Source organism: Sus scrofa, chromosome 6 (assembly GCF_054392235.1).
Source record: "Sus scrofa isolate SSC_HxYL_T2T_F1_AM1 chromosome 6, Sscrofa_HxYL_maternal_Yorkshire_Landrace_v2.0, whole genome shotgun sequence".
In the NCBI taxonomy this organism is placed as follows: domain Eukaryota; kingdom Metazoa; phylum Chordata; class Mammalia; order Artiodactyla; family Suidae; genus Sus; species Sus scrofa.
This window is the reverse complement of record NC_139388.1, coordinates 99,575,469-99,591,240: the sequence shown is the minus strand read 5'-3', so window position 1 is coordinate 99,591,240 and position 15,772 is coordinate 99,575,469. Positions and strand designations below refer to the sequence as shown.

General features: G+C 43.8%; 1 protein-coding gene and 1 long non-coding RNA gene across 51 annotated transcripts in view; one reads left to right on the top strand and one right to left on the bottom strand.

The window, feature by feature from the left end:
• MACF1 (microtubule actin crosslinking factor 1) overlaps positions 1–15,772 on the bottom strand; it is a 357,817-nt gene that overhangs the window by 187,882 nt on the left and 154,163 nt on the right. For 21 of the 50 annotated variants that reach the window (XR_014807490.1, XR_014807491.1, XR_014807489.1 and 18 more), the window contains exon 1: positions 4,265–5,474. The exons of the other annotated variants lie outside the window; for them this stretch is intronic. Coding sequence is in view for 17 of the 21 variants with exons in the window: in XM_084963959.1 (XP_084820085.1) it covers positions 4,265–5,254 (990 nt within the window). In the remaining 4 variants the exon portion in view is untranslated. Of the gene's footprint in view, positions 1–4,264; positions 5,475–15,772 lie in introns of those variants that run through there. 50 annotated transcript variants of the gene reach the window in all.
• On the top strand, positions 4,688–8,273 carry LOC102162209 (uncharacterized). Its single transcript, XR_001309306.3, has 3 exons — positions 4,688–4,894; positions 5,425–5,567; positions 6,293–8,273. It is a non-coding gene; the product is annotated as an uncharacterized LOC102162209 (long non-coding RNA).

The following is a 15,772-nucleotide window of genomic DNA, read 5'->3' as shown; positions in this document are numbered from 1 at the left end:
CAGCCATTAAAAAGAATGAAATCTTGCCATCTGGGACAACATGGGTGGACCTCAAGGGCATTATGCTAAGTGAAATAAGTCAGACAGAGAAAGACAAATACTGTGTTTCTTTCTATACATGGAATCTTTAAAAAAAAAAAAAAAAAAAAAAAAAAAAAAGCTCATAGATACAGAGAACAGATGGTTGTTGCCAGAGGTATGAAAGGGATAGCATTTTTTAAAAAGATAATTAACTTACTACATGTTAACATAAATAACACAATTTGACCCCAAAAAATACAAATTAGTGAGAAGAGCAGCAAAAAGCAAATCAAACCAAACTCAGAAAAACTCTCCATCTGAAATGGAAAATATCAACTATTACCAAAAAAGAAAGCATGGTAAAATGAATTCCTAGGTACCCATCACCCAGTTTCAACAATTATCAGCTCATAGTTAATCTTGTTCATCTACACTCCGCCCACTTCACCCCTCCCCTACTATTCTGAAGCAAGTCCCACACTATCATTTCTTCCAAAAACACTGCAATGTGTATCTTTAAAAGAACTATTAAAAAAAATAACCACAACACCATTGTTATACCTGAAAAATTATGGCGAGTCTTTGGTAATATTTTTTAATAAATTAAAATTTTTTGAAAATGAAAAAAGTCCTCTCTTAAAGCTCTAACTGTAACTTTAGCTACATTCCTCCAACAGTATCATCTGGTTAATTTTGCTTTCTCCTTGTAATACAAAGCCAGTATTAGTAAAACAACTTTCCCTATAATTAAATAGGAGAAATGGGAAAGGGAGACTCTTTAAAAAGGCTCAGCCCAGAAAATAACATACGAACTGATTTCATTTTCATCTTTTCTAGCTCCAATGTTATCTGACTGTTTACTCAAAATTGTAGGGACTCTAAGGGTTTATGGCAGGCACAAAGGTAGAGGGCCAAATTCTTTATTCAACAGAATCCACTAACAGTGGGCAGGAGGTTGGCTGTGGGAGCCAAGACAGAGAGAAGAAAGGGATGTTCGACAGTTTTCCTTGTTCCATGAAGCGAGGTATTATGACTATTGATGGCAGCTGGAGTGGGGAGTCCTCCTGAGAGATGGAATAGGCTCAAGAAGGCCTTTGTCTGACATCAAAGTACAATTGCTATTAACTCGCTCCCATCCAGCTCCAAATCCTAGTCTACTTATCATTCTGAAAACCATTTTTTCCCTCCTGGCCCCTGTCATCCTGTTTCCATTGTTAACTCTTTCCTGACAGGAGAAGACTCAATCAGCATCACCAGGTGAAAAGAAAAGCAGACCATTTGTCTTCTATTACCTAAAGCCGGCACTCAGCAAGAATCAGGATCAGTTCTCAGTTCTATCTTGAAAAGAAACAACCCATTGCCAAGTTTCAGTGCGGCCACAGCCTGGCCCTACTCCCATCACCATGTCCTGGACTGATCAACAAGAGACAACGTGGCCAGAATTAGGCCAAGGACAGACACCACTCTGGAGCTCGAATTGTTTCTGAGGAGGGTTACTACCCTGACATGTCAAAGACAAAACAAAACAAGCACCAGCCAACCAGCAGCTGCCTGCTGTCTCCTCTGCAGGAAGGAGCTGGTGTGCAACGAGCAGCAGCTGCTCTCCTGACCCCAGCGTCCTCCCAGGGCTCTCACACTCCAGTCAGAGGCTCTCGCCTTGAAGCTCAGCCCACATTTCAGGGGAGGTCTGCACTGTGGGAACATGCTGCCTCTGTCTCTCTGGCTGCCACCGGCCACAGGCCTTGTAACAGGCTGCCAGCGAGGGGACAGCTCCCTGAAGACAATGCCTGCAGAGACCAGTGAGGATTTGAGACCCTCGTGACCTTAAGGACTTTCATCCCAAGGGAGTTCACACTTATCTTGAGAGATCACTTCTTAACTGGCACACAGAATGGTCCGTCTGTGTTCCCTGCACCACACGATAGACACAGAACCTCATAGCTGACTTTCAGTCACCTAGTTTTTCGGCCCAAGCTACACCTCAGCAGTTGTGTCTGCCGGCAAGGGGTAGCTGGGATGGGATGGAGAGCTGAGCTGCCCAGAAAATGCACATACTGAACAGCCCGAGCATCACGCTGCTATCTGTCAAACTACAGATCATGGTCCAAAGGTTTCTTCCACCAATCTCCTTTCTTCTTTTTACAGCTGCACCTGCAGCATATGGAAGTTCCCAGACTAGGGAGTCAAATCAGAGCTGCAGCTGCCGGCCTACACCACAGCCACAGCAATGCTGAATCTGAGCCACATCTGTGACCTGCGCCGAAGCTTGGGGCAACACCAGACCCTTAACCCACTGAGCGAGGCCAGGGGTCGAACCCACCTCATGGACACTGTGTCGAATTCTTAACCCACTGAGCCACAACAGGAACTCCCCACAAATCTTTTCTTGAAGACTCTTCACAGAGTGGTCCAGAAGCTTCCCGCCCCAGTGTGGACATCCCGTACCAAAGTGCCACGGTCACCTCCGGGCCATTACCTAGACCTGATCTCCACTAGGAGTCCCTTAACATTTTATACTCCAAACTTTCTGACAATCTCACACCTACCTATGAGCACGTATCCTAAATCTCGTGACGCCTCCACAACTTCAGCTTTAATGCCAGGGAAATCAAAGGAGCTCAGTTCAGCAATCGGTGCTGCTGCAACTACTCAACATCCACTCTGTACAAGGATAAAAACTGACTTTGACATTTCCTCTTATCTGATGAAACTCAAATACACCCCGTCCCAGCAGCCTCACTCTCTCCCTTCCCACCTTAACACACACACGCACACAAACACACTTACTTTTACATGGAAAAGCCCAAGGAGGCTTCTTGCCAACCACATACTAAATGTTTTTCAGAGTTCCCTTGTGGCTCAGTGGATTAAGAAACCAGCATTGTCACTGCTGCGGCACGGGTTCAATCCCTGGCTTCCCTATGCTGCAGGCCATTTTTCAATGGCTATTTTTTCCCTCCAACTGCTGGGACTCTCCATACTCTGTAATAACAAAGGGTGCTGAAATGGGCCTATCCATGGGGAAAATTCATCACCCAAAAGGACATTTTTAAGCACAGATCAGTTTAAAATATGCATCTCTCCCCATTCTCATTGTTGGCAATAAGCCAGCCACCAGTAGTTGGGCCATACCATCTGCTCCGAAGACATCAGGGCAGCTGTCCACAGCCCAGCAAGGAAAACACCCTGCTCTGTCTTCCACCTCTTGCTGCTCTGGGACCTAAAGTTTTTACTTCTGCTGCAGAGACTGATGTGCCCACAAAAGTTCTGCAGTCACTGATGAATTATAACCTCAGTCACCTACACAATCACACCTATATATGCCAGACCAGACCTGTGCCACCCAGGGTCTTGCTGAGTCCCCTCCCCTCTCAGTAGCCAGAGCTCCTGAAGTCTCACTCGTTCCCTGACCCCTAAAAACATTCACAGCACTCAACACCTATCACTACCACCACCTCCACTTATAGAAAATACCTCACAAAAAAAAGAATGTTAGGGCCATAAACAAATCCAATCAGAAAACAAACTTTTTCTGGCCTTGAACCTTCAAACTGCCCTAACCCCCCTTCTGTACCCCTCCCGGCTCTGGACTCATCTCCGGATGAATCCATGCCCCTCTCCTCATTAGGAATTAGGAACCACAGGAGGCTTAGCTGCTCCACCTGCACAAATGCTGAATGGGTGCTGTCATTAGCAGTGTTCCCTTGGAAGAGGGATTACATCAGCTCCAGTAAGAGCATCACCCTCTGGGGGAGAAGCAATCACAATGAAGACAGTGGCTCGCCCCTCACCCCCTCGACACTCCAACCCCCCCAACTTTGACACCCATTTCAGAGGTTCAGCTGGGCCTCTTGGTGCCACACCACTTCTTATAGCAAGGAAGCTGATCAACAGACCTGCTAAAGAGTTAAGTATTACCTAGCACTGCACCTTGAGAAATAACCCCAACCACATAGCTCGAGCAATTATGTGACATGGTTACCTGGAGTCAGGGATTCCCCAGGGACACAAGATGGTTTCAAGCATCAAGGGGCAGACCTGAAATAGAACCTGCTTGCCCAGCACAACAGCTACTAACTCCCAGCACCTGACATCCAAGTAAAGTTGGGAAGTAGCACTAAGATCCTCACTGTTCACTGTGTTCCACTTTCCTAAGTTGGTGGCCAGTAATGCAAACCACTCTTAGACCAGCCCTTGAATGTGCCTGCCCACCTCCTCCAGACCCCATAAGGGGGAGGCTTGCCTCCAAAGAAAGGGTGCCATCCTCTTCTGAGAAGGACGTGGAGCTCTTTTCAGGCTCTGTATCTTTAGGCTGGACCCCACGTAAGTACAGCCCATCGCTGCCATAGCCGGAGGAAGAAGGCAAGATGCTCACAGTCATGCCACTGATGGATAAATCACTCTGAGAGGTAGGCGGTCTGGGGAGCTGGCGGGGCACTTGACCCACACGGGCAGGCTCTGTGCGGCTCTGGACCCTCGATCGGTCCAGTAGTGATGAAGGAACAGAACGTTCTGCAATCCAGGAACTTGACTGAGGGCTACTTAAAATACTCTTGGTTCCTCCCCCGACACTCCAGCCCTCAGAAAGATGGTCTTGATTTCCTGTATCAGTGGAGTAGTCTGTCCTGTGGAAAGTGCTGCTCCCAAATCCAAGCTGAGTATCTCCTTTCTCCACTGCAGTCCCTCCTTGCAAAGGCAGCAGCACAGCCCTGCTGCTGCAGGATGCTGTCCTCGGAAATTCCACCAGTTGGCTCACTGACTTCTCACAGTTCTTTTCTGCTGGGTTATCAAGCAGGCGAGCGATGACCATCGTCCCCTCTCCCAGGGAATCCCAGACCCCTCCGGCGACTGATGACTCATTCTCCGACAAAAGGTGAGCGGTCTGGATCTCCCCTTGGAACCTCTCCTTCACCTGCACGATCATCCCCTGATCTCCCACGCCTGAGTTGGGGGCCGAGTCCCCGGGCAGTAAAATGTCTGGGGGAGCTGGCTCTACCCCTCCCACTCCTTCCTCCTTTTGGAGACTCACTGTTAACTTCGTCAGGGCTTCAGTCTCTTCAACGGCTCCAGTTCCTTGCAAGGGTTCTTGCTCACGAGGTGCCTCTGGAGTAGGGGTTTTCTTCCCCCTCCACTTCCTTTTGAACCGAACCCTTTTCTTAGGAGATATGGGAGCCTTCTCAGGAATAGCTATTGAATCTTTTGGCTCCTTAACGCAGCCCAGTGAATTTCCCATTGCTTTCCTTCCTAATCTTGGCAAAAAACGCAGCTAAGCCAGTCCTGGGGTCCCAGAGAAATCCCAACCTTGGCTTCATCGGATTAGATGCACATTTAAAAACACGCACTGTGCCGGCGATCCCTCCAATTCTTCCTCCCTCCCTCCCCGCCTCTCTCTGTCTCTTCCAGCCGCTGCCGATTCAGACAGCCATCTTACAGGCTGGGAGCTGCAACAAGACAAATTCAAAGCATCTCACTGCAGTTCAGAAATCACTTGACCTAAAAGCAGACAGAAACCGGATTGGCTACAGCTTCCTCTCTCCAAATATGAGGTAATTGGAGCACTGCCCTCAGAAACACAAACAGAAAGCAAAAAGGAGCTGGAAACCATGGGAGGGAAGGATTTAGGGAGGGCGGGAGGGAGGGAGGGGATGTAAGAGTAAATGAAAAAGGGAGGGGAAAGAAGAGAGGCCACGAGAGAAGGTAACGTGAAGAAGGAGGAGGAGAAAGAGGAGGAAAGCAAACCAACGGCTGGTACCAATCAGGAAGAGAAGGGCTGAGAAGCACCAGGGCTGGGGACGCCACAGTTATGGCCCCCAGACTGTGAAGGGAAATAGCTTCCAATGGCTGCACCAGGATGTCCAAAAGAAAATAGCAAGCAGGAGTAACAACCTCAGTTTTTTCAGGGCAGAAACGAGAGCCTAATCCTCTAGTTACAAAAAGAAATACAAACTTTAAAGATCTAGCCTCCTGTAGCATTTATTTCCCTCCTTTTTAGAGAGAGAGAGAGTTCTGTTAATTCTGCTGGAGGAGAAACCTGGAAAACGGTTTTGAGTGTATGGATGCTCAGTAAAAGGGATACCATTTCCAAAGTCAACAGAGAAGCAGCATTTCTGCTGAAAGAGTTGACATGAATGTTTAACAGTAATTATTGCTGCTGACAGCTAACACTTTTTTAGCATTTGTTATGTGCCTTACCTTGTGCTAAGCTATGAATTGTCTCATTTAATTCTGACAGTAACCAAGTGAGGTCAAACTATTATTTCATACTTTACAGGTAAAGAAACGGAGGTTTCAGAAAGTTGATTCATTTGCTCAAGGCCACACAGCTTGTAAGTGGCAAAGCCAGAACATGAACTCCTGTTTAAGACTTGTAACTTCAATCCCTCATTACACTGCCTTCTAACTGCAGCAGAGATGGGAGCCTGAACTCAGTTATGTGAAAGAGGAAGAAATCCCACTGTTCTGAATTGGCAACTAGAGTCACACTGACCCAGGACTCAAACAAAACAATAACTCTTGCCACTTGGGAATAAGATAGGAAGTCTCTGAAATGAGGCCCAGATGGTTTTTACTCAAATTGCAGAGGGAAGGAAGTCTGAATTAAAGATCTAAAAAATTGAACTCGAAAACTACCCTGCTGTGCCAGTGGGATCTGCCCACTCCCATTTTTTAGTATGGCGACTGGCAGGTGAGATAACACCACAGCCTGAAGGGCTCCAAATGAAGTGGAAGGTCAGTTGCAGCTATTTATTCTATACCAAAAGGATCCAGACTGAACCACAGAGAGAAATAGCCTGCATAAGCCTACCCACTTCCCCTGAAGACCTGCAAAATGCCCACCCCAAAGGGAAGGCACTAAGAAGCCCTAAAGCCTCGGCTCCTGCGCAGTGCTTCTGAGACCCTGCTGATGCCCCAATTTGCCTCACAACTGCAGGCGGGCTTCTTTCTCCCCTAAGCCTTTCCCAAGGCTGACGGTGAAGCTGCAGCACCATCTTATGGCCATCATAAACCACAGCAAGAAATACAACAAGGTGGTTAGCGTGGGAGAGAAACCCAATCAGACTCCGGGAAATCAGTTTATCTGCAAAAAATCTGACATCACAGTATAATTTTCCAAGCAAGCACCAGGCCTTCATTTCTCCCATGGAGAGTGTGAGAACTACGACACTTTTCAGATGCACACCTCAATGCTGAAGCTTGAATTCCGTCCCTGAAATACAAACACATCAAATTCTTGAAAACAATCAACTCTAACTCACGGGCAAGAGAGTCAGCCTCTGGATATGACTGGGGCTGCTGCAGGCTTCCCTTATGGAGAGGCCTGACAGCTGAGCAGATGTACTTCTTTTGGCCTTGCTCTCGGCATGCAGAAGTTCCCAGACTAGGGGTCAAACCCAAGCCACGGCAGTGACAACTCCAGATTCTTAACCCACCCAAGCAGATTTGGTTCCAGGAGCCTTTTCTTTCTTAATTTTCTACATATGTTGGGTGAATTGGGCTTTCATTTCCTTCTGCTCCAAAGGAAAATTGGTCTAGGAGTGGAGGAAGGTAGACCTAGGTTCAAATTCCCAGTTCTGTTAACTTAGTATCTAAGTAACTAACTTGCTAGGCGTCTCAGTCTCCTTACCTATAAAATGTGGATACTGCCACCAACTTCATGGGGTTGGGAGGGGGTTCATGGGATGGTGTCCATAAAGTGCTTGGCTCTGTGCCTGGTCCACAGTAAGCCCCCTTCCTCCCCATCTACCACCGGAGCTAAGAGCTGTGAGGCGCTCCACCACCAGCAGGGTCCTAATGTGATCTTTTTCTTGATGGGGCTCTATGGAGAGTAGCTATGTTCCAAGGTCCAAAGTTTAGGTGCTTATTTTCTCTATAGGGGCTTCCACTAAGTTACCCCGGACCATCTTCTCACCTAGCCTGAGCTCTTCACATATGGCCCGCTGTCTTCTGGGAAAGCAGGATTTCAGGGCCCACCTATTCTTCATGTCTTCTCCTTTGGCTTTTTCTTCTTAACTGTTTACTGCCCACAGGTCTCCCACAGAGACAGCAGGAGTGAAAGCATCCAGAGTGATAGAGCTCATTCATTCATTCCACAAACATAAATGCCGCCGCATCTTCATGCCAAGCACTAAGTGGCATAAGCCTTGAGTCTCCCCAGCTCAGACCACTCTTGACCTGACTTTTCGGTCTTTTAAATTTTCACAGCACTCCACATACACTACTATTTAATAAACATTTGAAAGTTGGAAAGCTAATTTTGTCAGACTCTGATTTATAAGAACTTATCGTTTAGAAAAACTATAAATCCTAACATGTACCTTAAAATAGGCTTGAACAAAACCAAGAGATAAGAAATCCTTTTATTTGTAACTCGATGTGTACCCTAAGAAAGTCAGCTGGTCTCTGCACTTCAGTTTGCTCCTCTGAACAATGGGCATAGGAAAATAGACATTACAGTCTACTTATCTGGTCTACCTACCCCACAGCTTTGAGAAAATCATACAATATCTATTCATTTAACAAATATTTATATAACAGGCAAAGAAGTAAACAAGAGACAAAGTCCCTGATGTTATTAAGCTCGCATCCTGCTTCAAGATCCAGAAAACAAACACATGAGACAACGGTAGGTGTCACACAACACTGCACATCATACTGTGCTTCTGAGAATGACCAGCAAAAAGTATACCGAAAAAAGAAAAAGACAGGCATACAGTACAGCAATTCCAGTCCAGGTATCCATCCTCAAACCCCCACTTTCCTATAGGCAAGAGGACAGATGTTTACTGCAGCAGTGAATGCCTTCCTCATAGAATGTAACAGTAGACTGCAAATAATCACAGCCGTGTTGCTCAGCGGCGTGGGGACCCACTCACATTATAGGCTGCAAATTAGTTATGATGAACAAATCAGGTCCTCCTCCTTTATCAACATAGTTAATACCAAAAACATAGGTTTTTTTTTTTTTAAAGAAAACAGGATATATAGAAGATACTATTTGTGTCTAATATAAAAACAGCAGCCCATACTGCTCATGAATACCTGATCTGTCATAAAGGTACAGAGCATATTTGACAATGACATACACCAACTTCGGGACAGTATTTACCTGGAGGGTAAGAGAACAGAGGAACAAGAAAATTGGCTGTATCTGAAATGTTTTCTTCAGAGTTCCTGTCATGGCTCAGTGGTTAACAAACCCAACTAGTATCCAGGAGGATGCAGGCCCGATCCCTGGCCTCGCTCAGTGGGTTAAGGATCCAGAGTTGCCGTGAGCTGTGCTGTAGGTCACAGATGCAGCTCAGATCTGGCATTGCTGTGGTTGTGGCACAGGCCTGCAGCTGTAGCTCTGATTTAGCCCCTAGCCTGGGAGCTTCCATATGCCGCAGGTGTGGCCCTAAAAAGCAAAAAAACAAAAAATGAAAAACTGAAATGTTTTCTTTTTTTTTAAAGAGAAAGAAAATAAAAAAAAAAAAGAAACCAAAGCAAATATAAAATTAACGTCTGTTTAATTTTGAAAGTGACTACACACATGAAGATCTGTTATACACTTTTCTGTATTTTCCTGGGTAATTAAAATTTTCATAACTAAAAACTCAAAATAAAAAGAATCCCTCCCATTTAGTTCCCAGTTAGTACATGTCTTTTTAGTTTGTGATAAAATGCACTGGAGGAGTTCCCATTGTGGCTCAGGTTATCATGATTCCTGGCCTCACTCAGTGGGTTGAGGATCTGGTGTTGCCGTGAGCTGTGGTGTAGGTCACAGACGAGGCTCGGATCTGGCATTGCTGTGGCGTAGGCCAGCAGCTGTAACTCCAATTGGACCCTTAGCCTGGGAACTTCCATATGCCTCAGCCCTAAAATTAAAAAAATAAAATAAAATAATAAAATGCACTGGAAACCATAAATCTCCCTATAAGTTACCAGTCTAATCAACAGTATCAAATTTCTAATCTGGAACCAGGCTCTCCTTCAACCAAATAGACCCTTAGGATGACAACCACCACCTACATCTGTATCTACACCATTGTTCTATTTCATTAGTACCAATAACAGAGATGAGCTGTAAGGACTATTTTACTGATCCCCTAACATCTGATAGTTCTCTGCATTGCTATTTGGCTTTATATAGCATGTGCTCTTGGTGGGAATAGCTAATACAGTGATGTTCGCTCAGTAATAAAAGACTAGAAGACCATCACACCCTATCTCAAGTAAGACAAGGAAGATGGAGGTTCTACATGATCCCTTATGAGCCAACCAAAGAACTGCAAGCAGGGAGCTGTTCCCCACATTCCCAAACACTGAGCTAATTAGCAGGCAAATACCAAGACTTCCAGAACAGCAAAGAAAAGTAATTAGTAGTTGGTTGCACTTGGGAAAATACTCTGGCAGCAGAAATTCCCTCTGCAAGAGGACAAACTAGTCATTTAGCTATGCTAAAATAGCAAACAGAGAAAAGTGGGTAGCCAATATACATCCGAAGACAGACTGGGCCAAATCCGTTTATACCTTTCTGTAAAATTAGTAAAACAGCAGACAACAGTGGGCTAGGTCAAAAGCCCTTGATGTCACAAGGTCTGTTAATAATTATAACAGGTTGCTTCCAATAACTGAGTGCAGACTGTGTTCCATCTCCCTTTCCCATACCTCCCTCATTCTATAAATCTCTATCAAGTTTTTTTTTTTTTGTTTGTTTGTTTTTGGTCTTTTTGCCACTTCTTGGGCCACTCCCGTGGCATGTGGCGGTTCCCAAGCTAGGGGTCGAATCGCAGCTATAGCCGCTGGCCTACACCAGAGCCACAGCAGCACAGGATCCGAGCCGCGTCTGCGACCTACACCACAACTCACAGCAACGCCAGATCGTTAACCCACTGAGCAAGGGCAGGGATCGAACCCGCAATCTCATGGTTCCTAGTTGGATTCGTTAACCACTGCGCCACCACGGGAACTCCCTATCAAGTTATTTTACGGCTTGTCTCTTCTCATTCCCCCAAACTACAGAGTCGAACTAGATTGAATCTCTATCTAGTTCAATTTTGCATCTTCCACAAATTCTACTTAAGACCTTGCTCATAGCTGGACTTCAGTAAATATTTGTGGAATTCAGTTAAACAATACATTCTCCTGCAAACTAAAGCCACAAGAAGATACCATTTCACACCTACTGTGATGTCTATAATCTAAAAGACAGACAATAACAAGGATATGGAAAAACAGGAACCCACATTCACTGTGCTGGTGGGAATGTAAAACGCTTCAGCCATTTTGGAAGACAGTTTGACGATTTCTTTGAAAGTTATACATAAACCTATCATATAACCCAGTAATTCCACCCATAGGTATATATTCGAGAGAAATGAAAACATACGTCCACACAAATATTCATAAACATTATTTATAATAGCCCCCAAATGAAAACAACACCAATGCCCATCAACTGCTGAATAGATAAAATATATGATATATCCATACAACAGAATACTCTTCAGCAATAAAGGAATTAAGCACTGATACAAGCTACAACATGGATGAACCTCAAGAATATTATGCTAAGGGAACGAAGCCAGACACACAAAAAAGCATATATTATATTCCATTTAAATGAAATATCTGGAATAGGCAAGTCTATAGAAACAAAAAAGATTAATGGTTGCCTAAGGCTGTGGATGGGAATGGAGCATAACAATGAATGGCCAAGGAGGATCTCTCCGGGATGATGAAAATGTTCTAAAATTGGATTATGGTGATGATTGTTCAACCCATAAAAATCACTGAATTATACAGTGAAAATGGGTCAATTTTATGGTACGTAAATTGTACCTCAATAAAGTTGATTTTTAAAAAGAATGTATTTTCTTAAACACAGAATGATAACCAAATGATGTTTTAAAACAGTTAGCTAACTATATGGAAAAGGAAGAAACAGGCTAGAGGGGGCAGAGATGAAAGCTAGACTTCACTGAGCATACCTTGTACTCGTGTTTTAAAATTTCTCTTTCAATCAATGTATATGGTCTATATAACGTAAAATAAAGTTGAAAGAGAACAAGAGAAATCCTTAAAAACTGAAGGAATGTAATAGATTAACACCACAGAAGTTACTTCAAAGGACTTTTTTTTTTTTTTTTTTAAGCTGTACCCATGGCATATGTAAGTCTCTCGTCCAGGGATCCAATCCGAGCCAGAGCTGCAACCTACTTATTAACCCACTGTGCCACAGCAAGAGCTCCTTAAATCACTTCAAAATAAAATTATTTGTACATCCTTAGGAGACATACACAAAGGTCAAAAAGAACTGCAAAAAAAAAAAAAAATCACAAACTTTTCAGTAATGTTGTTAATAATAACACTGTCATTGTTATTTTGAATCAAATATATTACACATAATATATATAACTTTGTATAAAAGCTATTATATATACATGATTTTATATGTATGTGCATCCATGTGTTTGTGTATGTGTGGAGAAGGGAATAAGTAATATGCAATACTTGGTTAGGATAAAGATTTTCAGCATAAGAAAAAAAAAGGATACAAATATAAAATCAAAGAAGTTGAATAAAACTCTGTAATTCTAAATTTGAATCAGAATTACATTATAAATTCTTGATTTTTTTTTTAAAGAGAAAAATAAAAGTGTTGACTAGCTCTGTCCACACAAACTGCCTAAAAATGGTGACAACCCAGTAGCATTCAGATGTTGGTAATAAAGAATTTCAGTTCCTCGGAGGAAGGTGCCATCATGGCTCAGCAGTAACAACCTGACTAATACCCATGAGTATGTGGGTTTGATCCCTGGCCTTGCTCAGTAGGTTAAGGATCCGGTGTTGCTATGAGCTGTGGTGTAGGTGGAAGGCGTGGCTCAGATGCCACACCTCTATGGCTGTGGCTGTGGTGTAGGCCAGCAGCTGTAGCTCTGATTCAACCCCTAGCCTGGGAACTTCCATATGCTGCAGATACAGCCCTAAAAAGAAAAAAAAAAAAAAAAAAAATTTCAGTTCCTTGGAGAAAATGTTATTCCCAGGCCTGAAACAGGAAATATTTTAAAAAAATGTTTGGAACAGCTCAACACCCAAGAAATAAAGGACATTATCAAAGACCATGGGGGTCATGACAAAGAACCCAGCATCAACTTGAAAAAAACGCACTGGCCAGTAATGGAGCTATCTGAGTAATAGGAAGAATGACAGCTGTATTTAATTGATACACAGTTAAGTCTGCTAAAAATCCATGAGTCAGGGGGGATGTGCCTGGGCTGTGGGATGGAAATCCTGTGAAATCAGATTGTTATGATCATTATACAACTACAGATGTGATAAATTCATTTGAGTAATAAAAAAAATGAAAAAAATAATAAAAAAATAAAATAAAAAAATAAAAATCCATGAGTCACAATGATACTAAGGGAAAAAAATATCAACAAAGAAACTTTCATTGGTCTTTGGAGAATCTTAGAAAATCAACTAATTATTCTGAAAACTGGTAAAACAGAGGGAAAGATGGAAGCATTTATCTTTTCATCTTGCCTTTCCCATAGGAGCTATTTCTCAATGTAATGGATGAGGTAAGGTTCTGCTATTCCAGCTAAGTAAAGAAAAAAGAATTATAGAATTCGAATATCAACATCTTGCAACTTCTAATGAAATAATAGAAGCAGCAATGATGATCAGTAGCTGCTAGACTTTTAGGTGAAGAGCAACTAGTGAGTGCAAAATGGATGGATCAGGCTGATGAAACCTGAACCCAATAACATCATGAGAAGACAGACAAAAAACATTATGTAACTTCTGATGTGTGGCAATAAAAGTATGGAACTAAACATCATCATCCTTGCCTGCCCACCCCGCAAAAGGGAACCTGAAAAGTGATCCAGCCTCAGGTTGAGACCTAAAGCACCAACTGACAGGCAATATGAGAGGGGGATGGAGGACACTGCTAGAAAACACCCAAGAGATGCCACCAGCACCTTTACATAAACCTTATAGGACAAAAGACCTGATTTATTCAACAAACTGTAAGGAGAGAAAAAGAGGAGGGGAAATCTAACACAATGTGTGGACTTCGGATTCTGATTCAAAAAAGCTATTTTTTTTTTTAATGAGATAATGGGGGACATCTTACTACTGCTCAGATATTTTAAGATTTTAAGAAATTACTGTTTTGTTTTGTTTTTTAAAGGGCCACACCCACAGCACATGGAAGTTCCCAGGCTAGGGGTTAAATCAGAGCTGCAGCTGCTGGCCTACACCACAGCCACAGCAATGCCAGATCCGAGCCATATCTGCAACCTATACCACAGCTCACAGTAATGCCAGATCCTTAACCCACTGAGGGAAGCCAGGGTCGAACCTGCACCCTCATGGATACTAGTTGGGTTATTTACCACTGAGCTGCAGTGGGAACTCAGAAATTACTGATTTTTACAGTGTTACAATATCATGGTTTGCTTTAGATGAAGAGTCTTTTTTTATTATTATTATTACTATTTTTTGCTTTTTAGGGCTGTACCCTCAGCACATGGAGATTCCCAGGCTAGGGGTCTAATCAGAGCTACAGCGGCCGGCCTACGCCACAGCCACAGCCACACCAGATCCAAGCCACGCCTGCAACCTATACCACAGCTCATGGCAACGCCAGATCCTTAACCCACTGAGTAAGGCCAGGGATCAAACCTGAAACCTCATGAGTCCTAGTCGGATTTGCTTCCACTGAGCCACAATGGGAACTCCTGTCCCAGGAAAATTTTAATTAGCCAGCTCAGTTTTCACTCTGTGGCCCCTGACTTTCCCTTTGTTGAGAGATATAGTTGTAGTCAGGGGAAACAGACTCAGTGGACAGATTCCTCTGACCTCACACCTACAAGGAGACCATTGGTCTCCCAAAATGAGGGCAGGTTTGTGGCAAAAATACAAACAACCAGAAAAGTTTCTTTAAGAACCCCTTAGTTCATAAGGGTGCTGAGGGGATAGCTTCATGAAGGCTCAACAAAGTTTTTGTTCCTACCCTGCTAAGGCACATTTGCCAAATTCACATTCCTGGATATCCCTACATCTGAAGCATGCCTGAGGACACGCTGTGGTTCCACAACAATACACGTTACCTCCACTTTCCTAAGCCTACTTACACTGCAGATTGCCAACACTGGCTCCAAACCAGAGCCCTGAGAAATAAACCCTGAGCACTCAGAATTGCTCACATTCTCAAGAATCCTGGGACACCTGCTGTTCCGCTGTCACCCAGCAGGTGGCGACGACTCCCCAACTAGGACATCACTGAAGCCACAGCCTCTTTTCCCACCTGCTCGAGAAGGGCTCCCTCTAATCCGTCAGCCTTGTGCACAGCAGTTGGGTACAGGAAAGCTGTCTGAGAAGTAGTTTTGTTTAGCTAAAGTGATTCAGTAGTAATCCAGACTTGAAAAGGATTTGCCTATTTAGTGGGGAACAACAGGAAGGCTTTGTGACCACGTGAACACTACCAAGATGCCATTCTTCTTGGCTATGATGAGTGCTGCATACAAACCAAGCTACCAAGGTGCTTGCTACAGACTGAATGTTCATGTCCCCTCAAAATTCACATATTGAGCCCTAAGCCTGATGGGATGGTATCTGGAGGTGGGGCCTTTGGGAGATAATTAGCTTTAGATGAGGTCATGAGAGTGGAGCCCCCATAATGGGATTAATGCCCTTATAAAAAGATGAAGAGACACAAGATCTCTTTCTCTGCGTGCCACCCCCAGGGAAGGTCGTGTGA